Source organism: Blennius ocellaris, assembly GCF_963422515.1.
Source record: "Blennius ocellaris genome assembly, chromosome: 23".
NCBI classification, from domain to species: Eukaryota; Metazoa; Chordata; class Actinopteri; order Blenniiformes; family Blenniidae; genus Blennius; species Blennius ocellaris.
This window is the reverse complement of record NC_137672.1, coordinates 6,662,664-6,687,063: the sequence shown is the minus strand read 5'-3', so window position 1 is coordinate 6,687,063 and position 24,400 is coordinate 6,662,664. Positions and strand designations below refer to the sequence as shown.

The window sequence follows — 24,400 nt, the reverse complement described above, 5'->3', positions numbered from 1 at the left end:
ACATGTGTGCAGAGAACAATATGCTATAAACAATAGCAATGGGCCTACATGGACATTTGTATGGACAAACAATTAAATTGGATTGTTATTACAGTGACTCACAACAATAAAACTACCAAGTCCCAGGAGAATATGGAAACCCGGGAAGTCACCATTGTTTTTATTGTCTATCCCCTCAAGCGTGCAAAGAACTATTTGTGATATGCATGTGAAGTAGCAGTGTTTAAGAAAAGTCTCAATTCCACAGTAACCAGGTTGAAGCATTTTCCAAAAGTTGTGTTTTCTTCTGTCTCCATGGCGGCTCAGAGCATCACTGTTGCATAAACAGACCCCCAAAATGTCCCATTATTACAACATATTTTTAATTTTCACTGTGTGAATCGTCACATTCACAGAACATGACATTCAAAACTTTGTTTGAAAACATCCTAAAACCCCATCCTCACGTTTATCTTCAAGTTGGTACCATAAAAGTAGTATTTTTCATTTTTCTAAATTAAAAATGCTTCCCCAACGCCATCCATAATACAGCCAAATGGCATTACTTTGCTCCCTGCTGGCAATCTCCAACTAAAGTCTGCATAGTTAAGATTGCTTGATAAATAGCAGGATGAAGGTGTGTGCATATGTAGGCTGGATGTTGTGCAACCGAGGTTGTGCTTGATTATCCACTGGGGTGAGTTAGCAAAGGAAACATTTTGACAAATTGTTAGATAGGAAAAAACGTTAATATTGGCCATTCCGGTAAACAGCAATGGATTCAGTGTGATTCTATATGATTTATTCAGCTTGAGAGGCAAAGTGAGGTAAGAAGTAATGTCACGTATATATCGCACTTCTGATTAATGCTGGGTGTGAAACTGGGACTGGGAATTTCGCAGTGCAGGTGCTCTCGAATTGGGCATGCACACGTTTAACCACGAAAGGTGTGTGTACGTGTGTTTGCGCATGTGGAAAAGAAAAAAAAAAATATGGGCTGGGTTAATCAAGTATGTTTGGAAGCACACTCTGGGCCATCTCAGTCCAGTATTTATAGGATTTGTTCATTTTGGTGGGGACATTTCAACTGAAGAGGCTCTCAGTTTAACAAAGTAAAATCAATAGTGAGTCAAGCAGATTCAGAGACGCGGTTCAGGAGGGCGTCGTCTTTAAAGCTCGGATACCTGGGACACTGCAGTGTGTGTGTGTGTGTGTGCGCGTGTGTGTGTGCGTGTGCATGTTTGCAGGGACTAGCTTTCAGTGCAGTGGAGTCATTTGAGGGTAAAGAGAACATATTGAAGTAGGAAATAATTGTTAGAGAGCCAGACGGGTGTGTGTGTGTGTTCGTGTGTGTGTGTGCGTGTATGTGTGTGTGTGTGTGTGTGTGTGTGCAAAAGAGAAGGGGGGTTGGGTCGGGGCGTTCCTCTTCATTACCGACACTAAGGAGCCGTGCCAGGAGCACAGATGGTAAAGGAGAGACGGGGCACAGGGTTGGCACATAAACTGCAACACACACTCGTGCAACACTTACATTGGCACTCAAGCTGATATGAGAAAAAAAAAAAAAATAGAAAATGGAAATCTAAGGGATGATTCCTCAAACATCCAAAAAAATTCCTGAAAAATTCTCATGGACAGTAAAGGCAAGGGAGACGCTCACATTCATGCAGGATAATATACTGGTTTTCAGTGTCAACAATCCCCAGCCAGCACATACACACACACACTTTTTTAGTATTGAAGTGTACCAATTAATATATTTAAACTTTTGTAAGGTAGTCCGATTTCAGGCCAGACCCTACAACAAGGGTTGGCTCTCAGGTTCTGGATCCATAAGAGCGTGTAAAACAAGCTCGCATACACACACACACACACACACGACGACCCTCACACCCCATTTATCCTCTTAACTCCCTCGCCTCTACCCAATCTATAACCTCAGACCTGAATTAAAATTGTCCCCTGTACTTTCTTCACATCTCTATCTGTCACTCACACACAGACGCAGAAACTCAGACACACTCAAACCCCCGATGGTCCAATTAGGAGCACTGGTCTGTTTGCACTGCTCGAAAACTGGACAACATGTTTGTGTGGGAGATGTTTCTATTGTGCACAGTGTGGACCGTTCTACTCAGCAAGGTTGAACGGAAGTGCACCTCTCACACACACACACACACAACTCCCACAATTCTCGAAAGGAAGACAAGCACGTAGTTGCAGTTCATAGGCTACAGTACACACAAGAAACACCCACCAGCTCCCAGTTCATGCAGCTGAAATCCGTTCCTACACCAAAGCTTCACAACACTATCTGGTGTGAGTTTTTGAATCTATAGAGAACGTTTGGCATGGCAATTATTTAGATAGAAAGAATCAGACATTGCAATGAGGTAGCGATAAACCTGCTTATAAGTATAGCCTTATTGATAGAGCTTAGCCAGAAATGAATCACAGCAAGATTAATGTGTCACAGCTTTGGCTTGATACTGTCGGTTCAGTAAAATAACACACATTTATGCTGTTTTTGATTACTTGAAGGGGAGCAGATGTCCTTTCCTTGAATTCTGCTATCAGACCGGATTCCTTTAGGTTTTTACTTCACTTTGCAGTGATGCTTTGGGCAACAAACGTAGTTTGTATTCTTTCTTTGTAAATGTTGCATTCATGTGTTGCTCCAACAGATACTAGTGTGATGTCCTTGTGGGATTTTCTTGATTCATTCTACATCTTAACTTCACGGTTACATCCTTTTTGTTCATTGGAACTTCCTTAAAATGTGCTTATTGTTATTTTTCACTGACTCAAAGATAAACTGATATTTTGTGTTTCGTATTGAGACAATTATACTTTTAGGAATTATTTAGATTTGGCACATTTGTTGATACTCACTTGAAGGTGGATTGATTAAAGTTTATTTGAAAAAGATCAAAGGTCTTTGTGACCTCTGAAATCCACCCGATCCGACTTCTATACTCACTTTAAACTCAAAGTTTTGGGGGACTGTAGCCTATTTCAGCCAACAGAGGTCATTCCCTGCATCAGTCACTTACCTGCATTATAAAGTCATTGACCTATTAACCAAACACCAGTTTGCATTGTACAAAGAAGCCTGATAACCTGCTGAGAGCTTGAAAAAAGCTATGAGGAGCACAAGATTGGATCCTGTTTCTACCCAAATTAATTGCATCTCATATAATTTGTAATATTCGTGTAATTAAGTCAGATTTTCCAAACATGTCCACTGTTTGTATCATAAACTGACCCTGCTCCACATACCAAATTACACTGTAGCTTGGATTCTTGCTCGTCCCACAGTGCTGCATGCAGTCTCTTTAAATGTCCCATATTATACAGTTTCAAAAGCATCACATCGGTGTCAGATGTTTAGCAGCATTGTTGTCAAAGTATATTTCCCCAAATCCAGCCTTGGTCTTGAATTTCGGCATCTAAAAGTCCCTCCGGTAGCTCTTCTGAGAACAGGCTGTTTCTCTGTCTGTACCTTTAAATGATAGTGAGCTCTGGCTGTTCATAACTATTCGATATCTATTTTTCAGTAGGTGAAAAGATAGCTCCAGCTCGTAAACCCGTGTCTGTCTGGCCCTTGAACTGAAAGACCTTTGAGACCTCCAGATGAACAAAGATGACTATTTTAGAGACAAGTACAACTTCAATGCAGCAACTAGAATTCTAACTTGTAAACAATATTGACATTGATCTCAGCCTACTAATGAATGATATCCCAGTCTTTGAGTGAAATTGATCCATGAATTGTGCACTTTGTGTTGTCTCAGTCATTAGACCTTTGCCAATTTCAAAGCGTGTTTATTATTACAACGATCACATGCAGGAAACGGACACGGGAAAACAATCTCACATGATGAGCGCCCTTGATTTCAGATCCAGAGAACAAAGTCTATATCCCGTTTACATGTAGTCAAAGCTGCACCTGCAATGATACGCACAGGCGTCAGTGTGAGCGTTGACAGGGTATTCACAATGTGCTCTCCCAGATGGGCGCACAGCGGGGGGGGGGGGTTGCCTGAGGTGCATCACCTGCTAGTGAAATGCTAATCAGGAACATAAACAAGTGGTATGCTCGTACGGCACGCAGGGGTATTCCCACTTCCATTGCAGTACCTGTCTGTCATTCTAAGCAGAAGATTCTTTTTGCTACTTTTCTTTTTTCTTTCCTTTTTTTTTATGAAGGCATCCTTTTCAATCCCCCTTCTTTTTCATTGAAATCCACAATAAAGCCAAAGTATTACAATTCCCCCTGGTCAGCATTTGGTCTCTCACTGGCTTGTGTTTTCATGCTCCTCTGCAGCTCGGCATGAAAAATCCATAAATGGTATCCACTATCCTCTCTGCATTTTCTGTCCTGCCCCCCTCCCCCTCCCCTCCTCACCACCACCTCCGCCACACACCCCATCTCAATCTCCCTCCTCTTTTCACTGACACTCAGCATCCTCTTATGATTCCCCCCCCCCCTCAGAGTGGGGCTGCCGAGCCAAGAAAGAAACAGCTCGAGAGCGCCAACACATTCTGGAATTGGTTTTAATTAGAGTGCAGCTCGCTGTTGTATTTTTTCCTCTCCTGTGGGTGCTTGCACCTAAATGCGCAAGTGCGTGCACGCACGTAGTTTTTTTAGCTTATGACCTCGAACGTCCCCAGCACTTGCTGCTGGTGATTACATTCTCTGCCAGGGAACTAACAGGAATAACAGAGGAATAACTCTGGCTGGCAACCGCTGCCATACAACCGACCTGAAGATGGCAGCTTCAGTCACAACTCGTAAAAAAAGGGAATCTGAATGTGTGTTATGGTGGGATCTGCTGTCATGGAGCTCGGCTAACACAAGTCGCTCGGGTTTCCAGGATTTAGTTGAGGTTAGAATGATGGCACTTTCAGGACGCTTGGCTTTCAATGTTACTCTGACGCTGTAGTGCAGAGTCGTGGTTTCAGACCTGAGGATCGAAACCCCCCCCCAGGGAGGCCATCAGCACAAGGGCTGTCAAAGCTTTTACTTGATTCTTTTGATTCTTTTTAGAGCAGATCTGGGGAACTACTTGTCGCTGTTATTATGAAGGTGGCTGCTCCCGTATGTTCATCAGATACTTTCGTACAAACAATCTCAGGAATGCTCTGAGGAAGAAGTTCTCATCACTCAATCTTGATTTAATGGCAGTTCAATTAGATTTCCCCCCAACAGATCAGTTTTGTAATGTAACCAAAGCTGGGAAACAGGGAGGAAACAGGGATACTTGATAATATATGTTAATGCCCTTCCAGGCTTTTGCACTTTATTAGAAATTACTTTTCTTTCACTCCCAAGAAATCTTTTCAAAATAGTCAAATAATGTAGTTATAGTTGGATGGCCATTCACATAGCATGTATGATGCAGGATCTCCTTTGAGCCCCCCAAAATTACTTTATAGTCAGTTATTGTATTAAAACAAGGAACACACCGATCCTAAAGCACAGAGATGCAAATTCCATGCAGGAAGTCTATGTTTGGAAAGCAAACCAGAATATAATATGAGTATACCAAAGGTAAAAGGGGCAGCCCAGATATGATCAACGGATTGCCCAAGGGCTACATTGAACCATTGTCTGTCTTTATTACAGTCTGCAATGTCAAATGTAGGTCATATAATCATAATTGAACCCAATTGATTCAATACAACTTAATTTACAGCCATTCAATTACCTGTTCATGTTAAATTAGTGCCTCCAATGATAATGCAGTGTTCAATTACCTGTTACAATTTGGAGAATGAAATACAGTATTTTAGGCCCTCCAACCATGATTACAGTTACACAATATACTATAATGTGCTATACTGTACTCGACACTATTCAATCCATCTTTCCTCTATATAGGTCATTTTTGCAAGTGCTGGAGTCCATCCTATCTGAGAATAGTGAACATTGGACATGCTGCCAGTTCATCAAACTGGGACATTCTCACTTATGGGAACACATCATCACCATTTTACCAATCCAGCATATACTCAAATGCAAAAGAACCCACTTAATGGTAAAAACCCATTCATGTACAGGGAGAACATGCAGTATCAGCTCAGAAAGATGTGATCTTCACAATTTATGGCTAAAATGCTAATCACCAAAACAGCTTGCCGCCCTCATTCAATTCCTCCAAGAAAATTCACCAAAATGTGTAACTTGTACTTGTAACTCATGGACACTACCTTCTGAAGCAGCAAGGATTTTTCCAACACCCAAGCTTCATAATGGGTAATGGTTCTTACATTCAGCAGGATTATATATAAAGCAAGCTAGACAGTGTGCCCACGGCGGTACTGTTGTTGTTTTGGCCACAATATTACAGACCCATAATCATCCCTCTCTGGCTGGCCGCTCTCCTTCTGGCCAGACTTTGATGTGCCACTTTAGCATAACAACCTTATTGGGAAAGCTTACTGGCTGTACCTCAAAGCTATCATCACTCAGAGATGATTTTAATTGACAACATGAGATGTTCACTGGACCTCACTGGGCTCAGGTGACGGGCACGATGCAAACTAATCCTTTGTACTACATGTGGGTGCTTTGAGTTCAGGTGTTTTCTATGAACATCGACAGGATGAAGGGAATTAGTTTTTTCTTGGAAAGACATTCAGTTTGCCTGATGTTGCTGTCACTGGCACCTCACAGCTCTGAGAGTTTACATATCGTCGTCAGTGGACTGATAGATATCTGGATTCTTGTGACATTTCAACACAGCGAGGGACAACAAACACCTCTCATCTTTTATTTCTTGCTTATCCGAACAGCAACGCTGTCATCATGGCCCACTGGAGAATCAGCCTCCCTTTTCTCGAGCTGTTTTGATTAGGGTTGAGACAAAAAAATAATTACACGACTGCGCTTGAGCACTCGCTGCTGCAGCAGCAAGCGCACCACTGAATAGAGACTGATGGCAACAACCCGCAACCACTGGCTAAGGGCTCGTGGCCCATTGATCCGATTGCATTAATCAAAGTTGTTTACAGAGGGAACACAGCTTCCAATGATGGATGACTGCTGGTAATTATGCAACGGCCCGCAAACATCACACCTCTCACTTACGGAGTGCTGACACAGTCAATGAATCCCACAGTGCAAGCTATTTTTACACGGGTAACGAAAGCTACCCAACATCTTGTCAGATTCTATTTTGACCCAATTAGAAAGTGCAAGGGGAAGGGGAAAGTGGCAAGACAAGAGGATAGAGGAGATAAGCTCTTGTTTGGGAGACTACAGGCCGTTGTCCTGCCTGATCGCCTATATAAAGTGAGAGGGCACGAGTTTCACGATAGGAAATAATTGCATTTTATTAATGAGCCTTGCGTATTTCCCTGGGTTTTATTCTCAGTAATGAGTACTTCTGACTGCTAGTGTCTGCTTTAAAAGCTTAGTGGCTCATTTAACCCTGGACTGCTGGTCACTGGCTTTTTTTGTTATCAATGTGGGCTCAGCAATAAAGTGAAACCTCATCAATGATAAACCGCAATATGTAGTTTTGCAGGCAGTCATTAGCTGGACTCCAATAGATCCTGGGAAGTTGAGGGTGTACAATCAATCTCCCAGCGCTCATTTCCAGAGTCTTTAGGTTTTGAGCTTGCCTGGTGAACCGCAAGTGACCTGACAGATGCAACCTAATGTACCCATATTTCCATGCATGCCTAATGGATAGAATCGCAGCACTGCTACTTATTAAATGTAGACGTTTCACTCAAGTACACAAACCCAGTGTGGTCATCTTAATGCATCCTTTATATTGTAAGTGTATCCTCTAGTCAGTTTTGTGTGTTTATATATATATATATATAATCAAAATAACACATTAATTTAATGAATTGATTTGAAACGAAAAAAGTTAATGTAATTAGCATAGTTTTGTTTCTTTCCGGGTTTGTTTTTTAACTCCCTTACCTGATTAGCAGCACGTGCATTTCAGCAGCACTGACTACAGAGCAGCACAATACCAAAGCTGGAGGAAAAACTTAGCTTTTTCACTTAAACTGTTCAAGCCACATGGATCCATGCGTATCCTTTGTAAACAACCATACTGTGATAATGCTGTATGTATTAAATCAACTTGACTTGAGAAAAAGATTCATAAAAATGTTTCAACAAAACTGCCAGCAATGCATATGTGCCAACCCACGGTTTCTATTTTCTGCTCTTCTCTGCCCAACTTCTCCTGCATTTTAAGATTTGTTTTCTTTCTTTTTTGTTTTAACTATTGCATCGCTACAAGGGGCAGTGAAACAAGCCAACAAGAAAAGAATAAATCAGGAAAAAAAAAAAGACAACATATTTGACTATTTTCTCGGAATAACCAGGTAACGAGTGATAATGCTGTCATGGTGGATTATAGATGTGTGCCACTTGACATTTAAGTGATACAAATGGTATCATTACAGCTGCTATTTGTCAAGTGGTTTGCTCTCAAGTCAATACTCCTGGTTCAATAACCAACATTCGGGTCTCTCTGTGCATGTTCTCCCTGTGCAGGACTATGTACTGCAGTGATGTGCTGGCTACCTCATCAGCATGTATAATGCATTTACCTTTAATACAGCTGGGATTACCCCCAGCAACCCCTTTAATAAGGTAGCTTAGAAGGTGGAGGTTATGCTTATGGTTTTTATTGCATGTATCAGTAATGGGTACATATTTTTAAATGGTCATCCTGAGTTCGTCACGAAAAGAAGAACAATAATCTGGCTACCTTGCATTACGTTTTACCTGACCATGACATGGTAATGTGTACAAATCTAAGACTAAGTAGAAATGTAATCAGCACATTGCCATTGTGGAATGTATGTCTCTGAAAAAACACATTTCTCAGTTTCCTGATTGAAATGTAGACTCTTCCAGAGCTAAATTACTCTTTTTTCCATTGACTGAAAACACATTTATTTCATGTGTGTTTTGTTTGTGCTGCAGTAGCTTTAATTACTATGACAGGTCAATAGATTTAATCATTGATCTCCGGTTCCACAGACAGATTAATGACTTGGATATTGAGTTTGTACACAAGCCCACTGAATAAATGGGTAAAGGGGTTTTGGTCTTAACCTTTCTTAACCTTTGAGTAAGACACAATCTGTCTTACCTGTGATTTTCTTTCACAGTTGTTACTGAGCTGCACACGTATCCTGTGCAGCTGTACGGCTCCCTGGCTGTATATTTGCCTTTTTTTTTTTTGCCCAGAGCCTTTTTTGTTGTTTGGCTGGCTTGACCACAGCAGCATGTATATAAATATATCTCGTTTGCCACCCCCTCCTATTGTTCGTGGTATTATGGCCAAATGGCTCAATGGCTTTTGCAGTGTGAGCAGCAGCGGTTCCCTCTCTCCTGTGGCCTGTAGCAGCCAGATGAAATAAATATTGCATGAACCCCATTCTAAAAGGTTCCCATTCATTTGTGCTGCACTTGGCTGTTCGAACCTTTATGATCTTTCATCGACTCTGCCCCATCTCCTTTGATCCTCTATCTCTTTTTGAGAGTTCTTAAAATTCATATTTTCCTGTTTACCTTCACACGTTGCCTTCAGCTTGTTTGTTTCGTTTTTCAGGTTTTTTTTTTTTTTTCAAATAACTTAGATGCTCCACTGGCCTTTTTTTATCCACTTTTGTTCTCTTTGTAGCATGACAACAGATTTTGTTTTTTTTTGGGGGGGGGGTTTCTTTTTGTGTTTGCCTCACACATGGCACAATCAAAAATCTTTCAATCCAATTACATATAGCTAAAGACAAAAAGATGATAAAAACCTTCACTGTGGTAAAAACAAACAAACAAAACAAACCTTGAGTAAATAAACAGTCTCCGGTGGGTCAGGTGTGTGTTTTCTTGCCAGGTGGGGACATCAATTGACAAAATTGTTTTCCTTCTCCACTGAATTATTCCAAAGACAGCTGAGAAGAGGAGATTCACACTGTGCAATATCAAGCACTGGAACAGATGTGCCTGCTGGCCAGTGAGGAAAGATCAAGCCATCCTGGAAGTGAGGCAGAAATAGCTCTATGTCTTACATCCTCAAACATCTTCAGTGTGAACATCATCCACACAAGCTGGTATACTGTGCTGTCAAACCCTGTATCGTGTCATGAGGGGTTTCGCCAATCCAAATCAAGGTAGACCCTCCCTTTCACCCTCCAACAATTAGGTAGCTCTGCTTCTGCCTCTTCCCAAGATGGGCATGTGTGGGCGGAGCCAGTCCAGCTCACACAGACACAGCCTATTCTCAATGCAGCTCCTATGATCCAATATTCAAATGGCGGAAAATCAAGGAAAAGCTGGATTTGGGGCAATAAACATTGAATGCAATGTTTTTTGGACCAACGAGACCGATGTGGAATTATTGAAAAGCTATATTATGCCCACTTTAACTACATTGGCAATAGGCGGAAATATTCATCTGGCTTTGCCTTGTGACTGAGCAGTGAACTGTCCACGGTGCAGCCATGAACCCATTGTCAGCTGGGATTGGCTAAAAGCAACTTCACATGAGGTCAAGTGGGACAGAAAATGGATGCCAGCATTATATTGTCAACACACAGTCTCCAGTGGTGTTTTCAAGCATGCTACGCAATAACAGCTGAATTTAGACTGCAGGAACTCCATATTCAAATGTCTGCAGGTGTGTGCCAACTGTTCATGCTCATTTTTGCTTTGATTAAATGGCAGGCTTGAGCAGGTCTCTTTTATTTTTGGATCTGGCCTCGACGTATTTCCAGTAGTGTTTCAATTAACCCATTTATAATAGAACTAAGTGCAGTCTAAAGAAACAAGTTGGACTTCATCCGTGTTTAACAGCGTGCCCTTCTCACCATGGCTGATATGGTGTCACTTTGAATGACGTTCGTCTTCTTCATATCACCCTGCCATTAGAGATGTAGTGAGTTTCCATTCATAGCATTGGCCTTTTGGCGTGATGCTCCAGGGACTTAAGGAGGAAATGTAGTCAGCGGTGGGGAAAGGAAACTTTATACTTCATTTAAGAAAACTGAAGTTTCAGTGTACATTTTGTGAAAATGCAAATACCAAGATCATTTTATTGTGATGGACCTGTCCAGGCTCAGTATCGGGTGATCGGGACTGTGGGACAGTCACCCTCAACTCTTCCAAAACCGAACAAACCCCATCGCTCCACCTTCGGAAACTGTTTGATTACCAGATGTTACATCTGTATAAGCTACATGCCAGATACATGCCAGATAAAAACACCTGTTCATTCACTTGTCATTGGTTAGTGTCTCAGTAAAAAAAAATCTGCACCTCCATCACGGCAGGGCTGATGCAATACAGCAGGATAGAAATAGCTCACACTTAGGGAAAGATATTTAAATAAGTGCCATTTCTCTGCTAACGCCATATGCCACTGCAGCAGACTGAGCAGGAAGAGCATTGAGGGAGGCGAGGAAGAGGAACGCAGCAGTTTGGGAGTAGCAGAGTGGAAAGAGCGAGTGAGTTATGAAGGTTTCGCCCGTCAGTTCTTCCACTTAGCGGGGTGCATCGGGAGAGGCGTCGGTGTGCCGAGCTGAAACACGGAGCGCTCTCCGCACGCCTTCCCGTAACACGACGTCACCACCAATCATCGCCTCTCTCCTCTAATCTACTCCACCGAGGCACTCGTAACTTCTTTCTATTGTCTTGGCGTTCCTCCGTGCGCCCCCGAGAAGACATCTGATTTTACAGCCTGTCAGGTCGAATATTTGATTCCTTTTCATTTCTAGTACACTGACGGAAGAATGCATGGAGTGAATGTGTTTCGCAAACATGAAGGTTTTTTTTTTTTTTTCTTTCCCCGACTAGTTCTGTCACCTACTGTATGAACTCTTGAGTGTGTGTGTGTGTGTGTGTATGAGTGTGTGAGAACTCACTGTTCCCCACCTCGCTGCTCGTGATCTGAAACCCCCCCCCCCCCTCCCGCTCCTCCCCCACCACAGGCAAAGGACCCGAGACGTTGTTCGCGGGGCAGAAGCTGAATGACAACGAGTGGCACACTGTGAAGGTGGTGCGGAGAGGCAAGAGCCTGCAGCTGTCTGTGGACAACGTCACCGTGGAAGGTGAGCTGCGATTGGCCCCTCTGTCCGGTGGGGGGGGGGGGGGGGGGTCGACTGAAAGAGTGCATCAGTCAGTCGAAGATGTATTCAGAGAGTGCCAATGAGACAAGTCCAACAGCAATTAGAATCTTACATGCAGTACAGGATATGATATAGAGACCGTGTGTACATACGACAGAGAAATTATAAAGTGAACAAAAAAACATACATATGAATGAATGCCCTAATTTTAACTCGTGTAACACAGGACTGCAAGATGTAGAATGTATGCAAATATTCGTACATGCGCTCCTTCTGGAATAACTTGAGGTACTGAACAAAACACGACAGATCTTAATAATCCTTAAAACAACAACAATATTAATAATGTACGTTGACAAATATAAACACCTAATCAAAATTTAAAAAGGTTTCACATCTTCATACTCCATCTCAGACATGTGGAACAAGATATATGTATTATTGATATTGTTGTTACATAAGATGTGTATTACTGTGTTTTGGATTTATACATAGTAATGATGCACAATGCAAATTTTTAAAAGGCTACCATAGAATCTAATTGTATAAATGATTATTCTAATTGTGTAATAATGGAAAATGACACACAGTCATCAGCCAATCAATGAAGGAAAAAAAATGACATGATGACTTATGAATGGCCAGCATGGATAGAGCTATATTTTAAAGTAATATTTACTGAATAAGACTATATGTATACATATTTGAGAAACTACAGTCATGTATTGATTTTAATATAGAAAAAAACAAAAAAAAATTTTAATATAATGTGGAATTTCAGAAAAGTTCAATCAATAAACCAGGATGAATTGAGTAGGACAAAATAACAAAATATGGTTAGAAAACATGACAAAGTATACAAGAATTTAAATGTTTTGGGGTTTTTTTTAATGCAAGGTAAATCTTACCATTTTTTCAACTTAAATCTGTGCAGGTGAGTAATTGTTGCGGTAATTGAGTTGTGTCAGTGGTACCACAGGCTTTATTTTAAACTTATATTTAGGGGAGATCGGTAACAGAGCTAAAAAAAGAAAAGAATATTAGAAAAGCAAAGATTGTTTGAATGAATTCATTCCATTTGACGTAGCTGAGTAAATCCTAATACACAGTTTGGTGTCAGCATCGCCTCCCACACCGACTCGCTCCATGAGGTATGACTCACTTTTAAAAGGCTGCAAATGGCAGACGAGCTCACAACCCCGCCACATTCACGCAGACGCATAAAACGAACGAAACGTATGTAATTTAGACCGACGACGCCAGAGTGCTTTTCATACATATGCTTCAGTGCGAGCGAGCAGCTGCCAAGAGGAGCAGCGAGGGGAGGAAATAGCGCAGGAAGGACGGAGAGGTCAAGAGACGAGGTGGAGTCACCGGGCGCTCGCCGCGGCGGCTGGCCCCCGGGCGAAAGGACGGGGGGAGAGGTGAGGGGAAGGTGTGAGGTATATGAAGGGAGATGGAGGCATGCTGAGGCTGGAGGGAAGGGAAGAGAGAGAGGAAAGGAGTGACCCTGCGAAGGTGGAACTGGTTCACAGACTGTACAGCAGGAAGAGACGTCCACAGAATGAGCCGCGAGAAATCCACTGCATCGACACGCCTCTACCCAACCCTGCTATGATTTCATAAAAATTCACAAACCGTCACATGGTTAAATATACTGACGACAGTTATTGTGTCACTTTTGAATGATGGAGGTGTCAATCCTGCCGAGTCGTTCCTCGGCACAAACCTGCTTAAAACAAACAACATGTGGTTTGATTTGCCTTTTCTGCTGGAATATCAAACAACCAGTTTGTAAAAGTCGGACACCAAGCTGTCCTCGGAGCAACATATCGATGCCTTAATGTTCATCAAACTTTTATGAGACTGTTTTATCGTTGTTTTATCGGATCGCTTCTTACTTTTCCCCTCTGGCTGTTGGTCACTCGCACTCGACAAAGAAAGCCGATTAAAGAGTGTAGTGAAGGGCCGATTTAAAATTGCACAAAACTAGAAACACGATTTGATTGGTTAATGTTTCTGTTCATCGTCCGGCATGAGGGCAGACGAGCCAATCAGAGGCAGAGTAGGGCGGGACACGTCTTGGCATATATTGCCAGTCAATATATTATGTGGGAATGAGCAAATACTATATATAAGCCGATTTTCCACTAAATAAAGTAATCTTACATGGCACTCTTTCCAAAAAATTGTATTTCCGGGCTGCTTTAAAAGAAGAGAAGAACGGTGCATACACCCATTCCTCCAGACATCACTACACCACTGACTCTCCACAATCATAACAGCCTGACATCCAGTTCCACAGCGAACATGACCACATACTTGGTTCCGTTTCTCATCCCACAAATGCATCTTCTTTGCACAACGTGGCAACATTGAAGAGGTAAACAAAACTTGCAGAAGAAAGTATGTACCTTAACACAAATTCCATCGTACTTGTTCCATGTGTCAAATGTTAGATACAAATAGAACACATTTAATTCACAAGATATCTAAGACATTACTTAGATTCTAAACTCTTATTTGAAGAGAAATGGATTTTATTAATGGATTTTATTAATGGTACAAATATAATGCGTGAAGTGTAAAATAAAGAGCTGCCCTCTTAGAAAAAATGAAACTCCATGAATTAGTCATAGGTCACATTCATTTCATTATGAAAGTAAATTAAATGAAAATTCCAATAATATTAAGTTCCAATAATTTGATCAGTTTTGTCATTTTAGCTTTTATATTGGTTTGAACTTTATTTTTTTTAGCTGTGCATGTTGTTTTTGCCATTTAGATGTTCCAAGCAGTTTGTCGTTAAAGTTTTATCAATTTTATCAGAGTCACACTTTAATCGCACCATTTTTTTTTCATCAAATACATTTTTTTTATTTGTCTTTATTCCTGGTTAGCTTTCTGACTAGTGCATTTACAAAACTCTGCAGGCGAGGAATATCCAAGTTGACAAACGATCGAACAATCTAATTTACGTGTCACATTTGTCACATTGGGCTGCGAAATAAGAGGCACTTTGAGAGGTTTTCTGCTGTGCAACAAGATGAAAATAAGATAAAAGTGTTCAGTTACCTATAATTTTAGGAAAGCTGCAGGGAGCCGATGAAGAGGAGCCGAAGGGCCACATGCGACTCCAAAACCACTGGTTCCACTCTCCAATAATAAAGCATCAGAATCAATCGTTTTGATGGCTGATTGTAGGTTTTTGTCAAGTTTTGTCTCTTCTTTGCTCATTTCACTTCTTGAAAATGAGTAAGGGACTCAAAATTACTTTCACAATGCTTCCTTACTGCCTATTCAGGAGCTTTATATTGCACACGGGTGATCTAATAATTCAATGGTATTGTATTACACTATTTACTCTCAGGCCAGATGACCGGTGCCCACACTCGTCTGGAGTTCCACAACATTGAGACGGGCATCATGACGGAGCGCCGCTTCATTTCCGTGGTGCCGTCCAACTTCATCGGCCACCTGCAGGGTCTGAACTTCAACGGGCTCCCCTACCTGGACCAGTGCAAGAACGGCGACATCTCCTACTGCGAGCTGAACGCCCGCTTCGGCATGCGCCACATCATCGCCGACCCGGTGACGTTTCGAACGAAAGGCAGCTACCTGGCGCTGGCCACGCTGCAGGCGTACGCCTCCATGCACCTCTTCTTTCAGTTCAAAACCACCACGCCCGACGGCCTGATGCTCTTCAACTCCGGGGACGGGAGCGACTTCATCGTCGTGGAGCTGGTGAAGGGGTGAGTGCGCGGAGATTTCTGTCAGCTGAGGGAATCTTTTCATCTTTGCCGACAGTTTTACCGGGAGGAATTCTGTTCAGCACGCTTTTTGACTCGTCAGATAAATCGGACACCCAAAACCTAATAAAGGTTTTAAGTTTTCACGTGAAAATGGGGCATCAAACGTCCATCAATTCTGACACCCCACATGGAAAGAACCTATATAAACATATATGTTTTAATATAAGTTTTGATAGAGGTTTTTAATATATGTGACATATATAAAATTGGCCGTTTTCCTATATTATATGTACATAAATGCACATATACTGTATGTACACATATACGTACATACAGGTACCTATACAGGTACATATATGCATGTATATATGTGTGCATTTATGTTCTTCTTGCATAATTGTTTTTAAGTTAGTTCTTAGTTATTGCCTTGATAATGTATGACAGTTGCCAAAGTGATGTGTGTGTGTGTGTGTGTGTGTGTGTGTGTGTGTGTGTGTGTGTGTGTGTGTGTGTGTGTGTGTGTGTGTGTGTGTGTGTGTGTGTGTGTGTGTGTGTGTGTGTGTGTGTGTGTGTGTGTGTTGTGTGTGGAATTAAAGAAGCAGTACAGGAGACATATATGGCCTGTATATTCACATATATGCACCTCAATTTTGCCTATATGTGGCATATATATGCATATATGCAGCATATATGTGCATATAAACTGCTTATAGGTTTCATATATGCGCATATATCCTCATATAGGTTCTTTCCATGTGGGACCATCAAAAGCAATTGTAGTTTCTGTTAACGCAGCGGTTAAAAGTGTGAACCACTTGTATTTCATCGACGAGAGTTCTGATTAGATCACGCCTTCACCAATTATGGCTTCCGATCACCTCCTGCGACTATAAACCAGATTAAGTGGTACAGATAGATGTGTTTTGGAATATTACAATCGCTTCTCTTGCATCAGGATGAGACAACTATGCTTTTGCGCCTGACCACATCTCATTTAAAAGCCAACACGCCCAGCTGTGTGCGACTACATTAGCCATGCGCGCAGCATGAGCGCCGCCTGCGTTAATGACAGACGCATCAGTCCTGAAACTCGGGGAGATTTGCTGCAATCTGCTCCTGCAGGAGCGTTACTTGGGCTGCACAATCACGCTGGGTTGGCCACGAGTATGTTAAACGAGCCATTTGCCATTTCCATGTCCATTACTCCGATTGAACCCAGCAGAAAAAGTTTTCACACTCCACCAATCATCTGAGATATTGATTTCTAATTCTTCAAAATGGGTCAGACTAATCTGCAACATGAGGGTTAAGTCTCTGTTCTCAGCTTAAAAAAAAAAAAAGATGGCTTTCTTCACCCCTGGTTTTCTTGGTGGCTTTGCTGATGCTGATGATAATAAATGAGCAGGTGAACATTTACTTCTTACTCGTTCAGCAAAACACCCACCGAGCTCTGTTTGTGCTCTAAAGCAATTCCAAAAGCAATCTACCTTATTTCCTAATCTGGTTACACTCTGTGAGGAGTACAGTGTTGAGGTAGACTGTAATCTTTCGGCAGAAAAAACAAAAGCATTGTTTTTTTTGCTGTGTTATTTTTTTTTTTTTTAATTCCCTCTCTTGAAATCTTTGTGAAGCCATAATAAATCTGTGTTCTGTGTTTCCCACACCAACACAAGATCGTGTTGTTTACCACACAGGCAAGTTTGAATGACTTTAGAAAATCTGCAAGTATATATAATTAGATGTTAAACTCCGGAGACTGTGTTTTTCTTTGCTCTCAGACTGTGTGTGGGGGGGGGGGGGGTGTACACTGAAGACTAGAATTAAAGTTGAAGAGGGAAAAAAAAGTGACATTCTGAATGTCAACGACGGCGGGCGGAAAACTTTTCCGCTACGTTCAGCCATAATATCATGACCACCCTGCACACTTGAATGCAGGATGAAGATCATATTACCAATTATAACTTTTTGAAAACGCTGCCTGTGCATCATGGCTGAGTGTTGTAACTCCCAGTCCATATTCTCATGGGACTTGGTAGTTCTACAGTCGACAGTTACTGTATTAACAACCCAACTTTGTCACCTGTCCACGAGAACGTCCGTGTTCTCCCAGTGTTAATGTTTACAGTGTGTTGTCCTCATGAACGCCTGCATGTGTGGCTTCATTACAATAACAACCATCAGCACCCAAACAGCAGTCCAAAACGAAAACTGCATTATTTTCAGCACAACTGCAAAAAGTTGTGATTTTCCTTGAAACATCTTGTTTTCTTCAAAAATTATAAATCACATGTTATAAATAAAATATTTTAATAATATTTGTATTATGTTTCTTTCAAATGTAATTATAGTAGTAATTGTCTATGCAGCACTGCAGAGAACTTGCATTCTGCTGAGGTACCACATTTAGAGAATAAATGTGAGAATAAATGCAAAAGCAAAAAATACAATACATCTTTTTGGAAGTGAATAAACCAAAATTGTACCAAACAAGGAAGCCTTGAGAGGATACAGAGAATAAAAGCTGGACAAAAAAAGTCAGTTCTCAAAAGAAAATCACATTTCAGTTCAAACCATTGTTACTGCAGGGTTTGTTTTGTATCTGGCGCGCATCTTTACTGGATCTCATGTCAACTCTTTATTTTTCACGTTAAAACTACTGCTACCAATTGTTCAGGTTTAATGTTGCGCGACCGTTTATTTTTCACAACTGGAAAGTAATTGGTGATTTTTGTGTCAAGACTTGAAAGGAACGGGACAAAAACATAGACATACACAATTCCAACTTGTGAATTGTATCGGCCTGCAAGCTGCTTGTAATTAGAGTGTCAGAAAGAGGCTTCTGCCGCCTTATCTACCTTTCTCTTGTGGTCTATATTCAGCCTTGTTAGAACACAAAAGCCTGAGCTGCTTCTGCCACACAAAGACAAGAGGCTTCATAAAAGAATTGGAATTGAGGTAGAAAAAAAAAAAACACACACACACACACCTTGAATGAAATGGCCACAATAGCCTCAACCCACAACACAAAAGACAGCCATATTTGTCTGAAGGAGGGAACTGTGCCACCTCATCTGCCTATGTGCAAACAGGGACGTTAAGACAAAAAGAGGGCATCTAAATTTACACGTCAGACGAGCGAGACAAGAAAAAACTAAATCCCAGCTCCCATTAGCACTTGAGAATATTAATTTCATCCAAAAATCTATTTTGTTTCCCCCTCACTGGCAGGATGAAGGTAAAAGTGAATGTTGAATAGATGTTTGGAGAAGGAGTGTTTCTGGCTGTGGCCAGTCGTCAATGCGTGTCCTTGAAAGAAAGAAATACAGAATGGTGAAAAAAAAAAGAAAAAATACTGCTTGACTTCTACAGAGAAGTCAATTGAGTATGATTGTCCCCATTCTTCAGCCAGGACGGGAAAAAAAATAATAAATGTTTCTCAAGGACAGCTATTGGGATAGATTTATAACAATCTCACCTCTATATCCTCCTCTTCCTCCTCTTCCTCCTCCTCCTCCTCCTCATCTGCAGCTTCGTCCACTACGTGTTCGATCTTGGCAACGGCCCGTCGCTGATGAAGGGCAACTCGGACAAGCCGCTAAACGACAACCAGTGGCACAATGTGGTGGTGTCCCGGGACGCCAACAATGTACATACGCTGAAGATCGACTCACGCACCGTCACTCAGCACTCCAATGGAGCCCGAAACCTGGACCTCAAAGGTAGGACGCGTCCGTTTGCAGGAAATAACTGTCGTGGTGTTGTCCCTGGTTTGTTGGACATACGTCGACTCAAATCTGTCTGTGGCAAAGCAACTTCGCTCTGAGGATGCGCAATATATAACTAATATTTGTTATTGCAATACAACATGCTCAATATACATCTAAAAACATTGAACATTGAATTATCTTCAAGAGAATTAAAATTATTACACACTTTGGGTTTTTTTGCTGTCATGTGCTACAAATGACCTTAAGTGATTCAGATCAAATTAAAAAAAAATAAAATAATGAATATTGTTTAAAAAAAATATTAAAAAATACTGGTACATACCATCAGTGACCACAGGAGGCCACTGTATGATGACAGAATGCTGCTACTGTACCAACAGAAAATAGAAAATAAAACTTAATTACTACTAAACACCTTTTTTTGCACAAATAGAAATTTAATTAACTTTGAGGCTAATTTGTATCTTTTCCAGATTACTTGTGATTTCCTTGGTCTGTCTCCTAGTTTGGAATATACAATAATGATATGAGAACACCATTTGTGCAAATGTTTATTTACTTTTTTTTTTTTTAAGACTACAGCTCTAATTATTTCCAACCTGGTGGCCACAGAGAAGAAGTCAAGAAACTAGCACTTCTGAAACTCTAATGAGAACTGCAGACACTTGTGATAGAAAAAAGATAAGCAATCAAACAACAACCACATCACACAGTGCAAATCTCAAAGCACAAAGACTTTAACATCATCTGCATAAGTGTTTGTACTTCACACATCTTATCGTCATGGCAATATCCACCAACATTCACGTATCAAAAGTTTACATTATGTCGTCCAGTTCTATATTTTAGCCCGTTTTCCTTCTTGATGCATATCTGGTGGTTTCCATGCTCAATGTTGTCTTTGTGCAACGCATCTAAAACAACTTCTTGGTATTTGTGTCCGTCACTCAACACTATCAAACGTCTACAACAACATGCAACTCATTTCTTGTTTAATCCAGTGGTAACATTTGATAAGAAGGTTGTTCTCAATGTGAAGTCAGTCTGTTGGGGGAACGTCGGAGGCCTTGTCTGGAATCTGCATTTTGATTAAAGTAAAATGATGGCTGTTATATAAGTAAATGTATTTGTCCTGACAGGTAGAGCAAACAACCAATCAAACGAACAAAAAGAAAACCCTCTTCATCCTGAGTTCTAAGTGTCAGTGCGGTGTCCCAATGACTGCGGTCAGAGATTGAAAGAAAAGCCAGCAAATGCTGCCGAGCAGATCTCCTTCACCTTGAAAGATGACCTCCTCTTCCTCTTCCAGCAGACGCTGGCTTTACCGGACAGAGGGGCAATAACAGAGCAATATCCTTTAGTCACCGGTGTCCTGGTGTGACTTGGAGTCAAAATCACAGACCGACAAGAAAAGAAAAAAAAACAACAAAGAATCAAAGCATAAAACAAAGGTGTCTTATCAGTTCCTCCATCTGTGCTGTGCTCTGGCCTCACAGCTGAATGACATGAGGCAGAAGAAGAGCCACAGTTACTTCTTTATGAAGTTATATCAGTTAGTAGGAGGAAGATGCTCTATAATCTGAATGGCATTCCTTCTTTAAATAAACTTTGTACAATAAAAACAAGAGGAGGCGCCTCAGAAACTACCACCGGAAGCAGGTCATGTTAGTTTGTCGAGATGTTCCGCCTCTGGTTAAACGTTTAGTCAAATATATAGTAACCAGCATGACCATAGCCACAGCTAACCGTAAACTAAGTGGAACAGGAAACACATGCAGAGCAGCTCTGCGTCTTTTTAACTGAAGATCAACAAAAGTAACCTTGAGTAACATCAACTATTTCACCAATGTCATAATGAAAGCTGCATTGTATGTTGCAAATTACTTGATATTACAATAATCAACATGCTCAATATGCGTCATGCAAAACAACAAAACAAAAGAAAACGGTCATACAGTGCGTTTCCAAACACTTTGCATTCATGTTATGAAAATTCAACATGACAAACATATAGATATGAAGGGAAATTGCATTATTGAAGAAACCAGAATCAGAAAAATCAATGAAAAATGAATGACTAACAAAAGAAAAAAGAAAAGAAAATGTCCCAGTCACAGCTGGTGTAAATTGGTGATTTGGAAGCACAAAGACATTAACGTCATCTACATAAGTGTTTGTATCTATCGCAACACTCAATAAAACCCTTGCATGTTTACCTACTTATACTTTGTGGGATTAGTAATCACTTCCAGCACATTTATGCCAAAATTATTGCAGCATCCCCAACGGTCTGTGAGAACTTAAAAGTCCTTTCTGATGTCTGCTTTGAATGCTTTGAGGGAAGAGAGAAAGAGAGAGAATGAGCGAGAGAGAGAGAGAGAGGCAGAGGCTGGAGCTATAGAGCGACAGCATTGAAATAAAAGTCAAAAAGTTATCCACTCCAGAGAAAGACACACACGAGCGTTAACAGAGGACATCGAGTGGCGTCGCCAGTGTCAAACTCCTCCAAATGCCTGTATGTGCAAATTTGAGCAGAGCTGTGGATGATTCGCTCAGATTCCGCCTGTGTCACGGCCGGGAGACTTCCCGAGCTCTTGAGGGTAGTTGTTGTGTAAGACAGATCGAGCCCCTGGCCCCACCGGAGGCAGCGACGAGTCACCAGATCAAAAAACACGACTTTCTGGAGGAGGGCGAGAAGTCATTTTGCCGACAGAATGACACTTGTTTTTCGTCCTTTCGGACCTCAAAGAGGATGAGGCGTGGGTCTGGAGAGGGATGGCCCCGCGCCAGAGTCCTCGTCGTCCCCGGGGTTGCAGACAAAGTTAATGGACGCAGGGGTTTTTTTACGAGCCGGAGACGGGGAATGAAGAGTGCAAATTTGGCAGCGGCGGTCTTTGGCGGTGACGCACGATTCCAAGGATAGGTAGAAAAACATAACAAAACTTCCACTACAGTTTATGTGTTCACTTCACAAGCGCCCATTGTCAATAGACTGATCAGTAACCACCGGATATAATGAATTCTCACTTTCAAGGTTGTCGGTTTTTTTTTATTTATTTATTTTTTAAACTGGAGCCTAATTATGCAGTGTGAGCGATTCATTGGGAAATAAAAGCTCGTCTTCTGTTCAGCCATACATGCTTTTATCAACTCTGGCGATCTGCTACAGTAAAGTGAAGTAATTAATGTCTGTAATTAAGAGGCTTTGTCTTTGATTGATTACTTCCGTACGAGACCGCTGTCAATCAGCTCTGGGATTAGACAGCAGCATCATTAAGAGGGAGGTTTTTGAAGAATCGTGCAGCTGTCGGAGCATGGTGTGTTGGTTTTTTTTGGCCCCATGTGAAATCCCAATCTGTATACTTTCCCATTATTTGCTATCATGCTGGATTTTGTCCTGTTTGTAACCAACTGTGAGGGGGATGGAAAACATGCTCTCTTAATTAGTAAAGGGTTTATTTATCGTTCAAAACGCGGCAAGATTTAGAGCTGATGTCTCTGATTCACAACCACTTAACGTCCATCACTTATCAAAGATCGGTTCCATTATGTTGGCACAAATAGAGCAGTTAAGATGCTTTGAATTTTGTTTTTCACAAATTTCACAAATTTTGTTTGTTGCAATCCTGCTATAGAAAAAACAGGCAACTACAGATTTGAAAGTGACTGTAGCTCAGCAATAATGACTTAAAGAGAAGTTTGATGAAATGGTTACCATGAACAACATTGGATGATTCTAAATTCTCCATCTCTGCAATTATGCTAATTACGACAGGGCTGGAGTTACTTAAATGAAAGGAAAACTAGAAAAAAAACAAAAGTGATTTGATCAAGGCTAACCGTTGGCTTGCCCTCCGAATGGATTTTAACTGTTAATTATTTAAATACCAATATTACACGAAAAACAGTAGTAGTGTAATAAGTGATTGAGATTGGCTCCTTCATCAAATATGGGAGTAATGAAGGTTTTTCTGTGGAATTGTAGCAGCAGTGTGTTGTCATACAGGGACATCTAGTGGTGCTCGATGGGATGTTCCAGTATATTTAGTTTTACGCTTATTTTCCACAATGAGGCATGACCAGCAAAACACGGAAACTAATTGCTTATGTCTGTGAAATATTTGTACATACTTTCAGCCTGGCATGAAAAAGACAGAGCAGGTCAATCGGTGAAACACCACAAAAGTACAACAATAGACGCCGGCAGAAGACCTTTTGTGGCCAGAGCAACTGTTAAAACTGACATTAAACAAGGTGGAATCACATAATGAGTCTCAAAAAAAAAAAGCTCAACACTTAAAGTTGGAGTTCCACGAGCATGAATGAAAAATAATAATAGTGTCTTTATGAAGAGTTTTTCTTTTTTCGTTTGAGGATGAGCTAATTATTCTGAACATGTGACGCGGATTGAACTGTAAAGCAAAGCAATGAGAAGAAAGTCTTCTAAAGGCTGCAGACGGTTCAGTTGTTATTTCCAGCTGTCATCGCACAAATCCTGAGCTGCAACACTGCAATAACTTTGGTCAGGAATGAAACCATCTATGTCCAATTAAAATGAACTGTCTTGTGTTCTCAGACGGCATGTGATCATCTGCAAACATGGACAGTCTGCCGGCAGCAAAAACAAATTATAAGACCAGAGAGTTAGCGGGGTTTGGATGAATAGCTCCAACAGTCTGTCCTGAAAGGAAGTTTTATTCAGAGTAAATATAGAAGTCAAAATAAAATCCTAAACGGTTTGCAAATCATTAAATAAACACCCAACTAAGAACACCTCAAACTAAACAATTTGCGCCACTTCAATGACAATTGGTTGGTTTTTTTTTTGTCCCTGAAATG

At 41.1% G+C, this 24,400-nt stretch overlaps 1 protein-coding gene across 1 annotated transcript in view; it reads left to right on the top strand.

The window, feature by feature from the left end:
* nrxn2b (neurexin 2b) overlaps positions 1 to 24,400 on the top strand; it is a gene marked incomplete at its 3' end in the record, with an annotated part of 753,200 nt that overhangs the window by 337,186 nt on the left and 391,614 nt on the right. Inside the window, exons 11-13 of the mRNA XM_080519167.1 lie at positions 11,944 to 12,063; positions 15,452 to 15,833; positions 19,362 to 19,552. Coding sequence (XP_080375293.1) covers positions 11,944 to 12,063; positions 15,452 to 15,833; positions 19,362 to 19,552 — 693 coding nt within the window. The remainder of the gene's footprint in view (positions 1 to 11,943; positions 12,064 to 15,451; positions 15,834 to 19,361; positions 19,553 to 24,400) is intronic.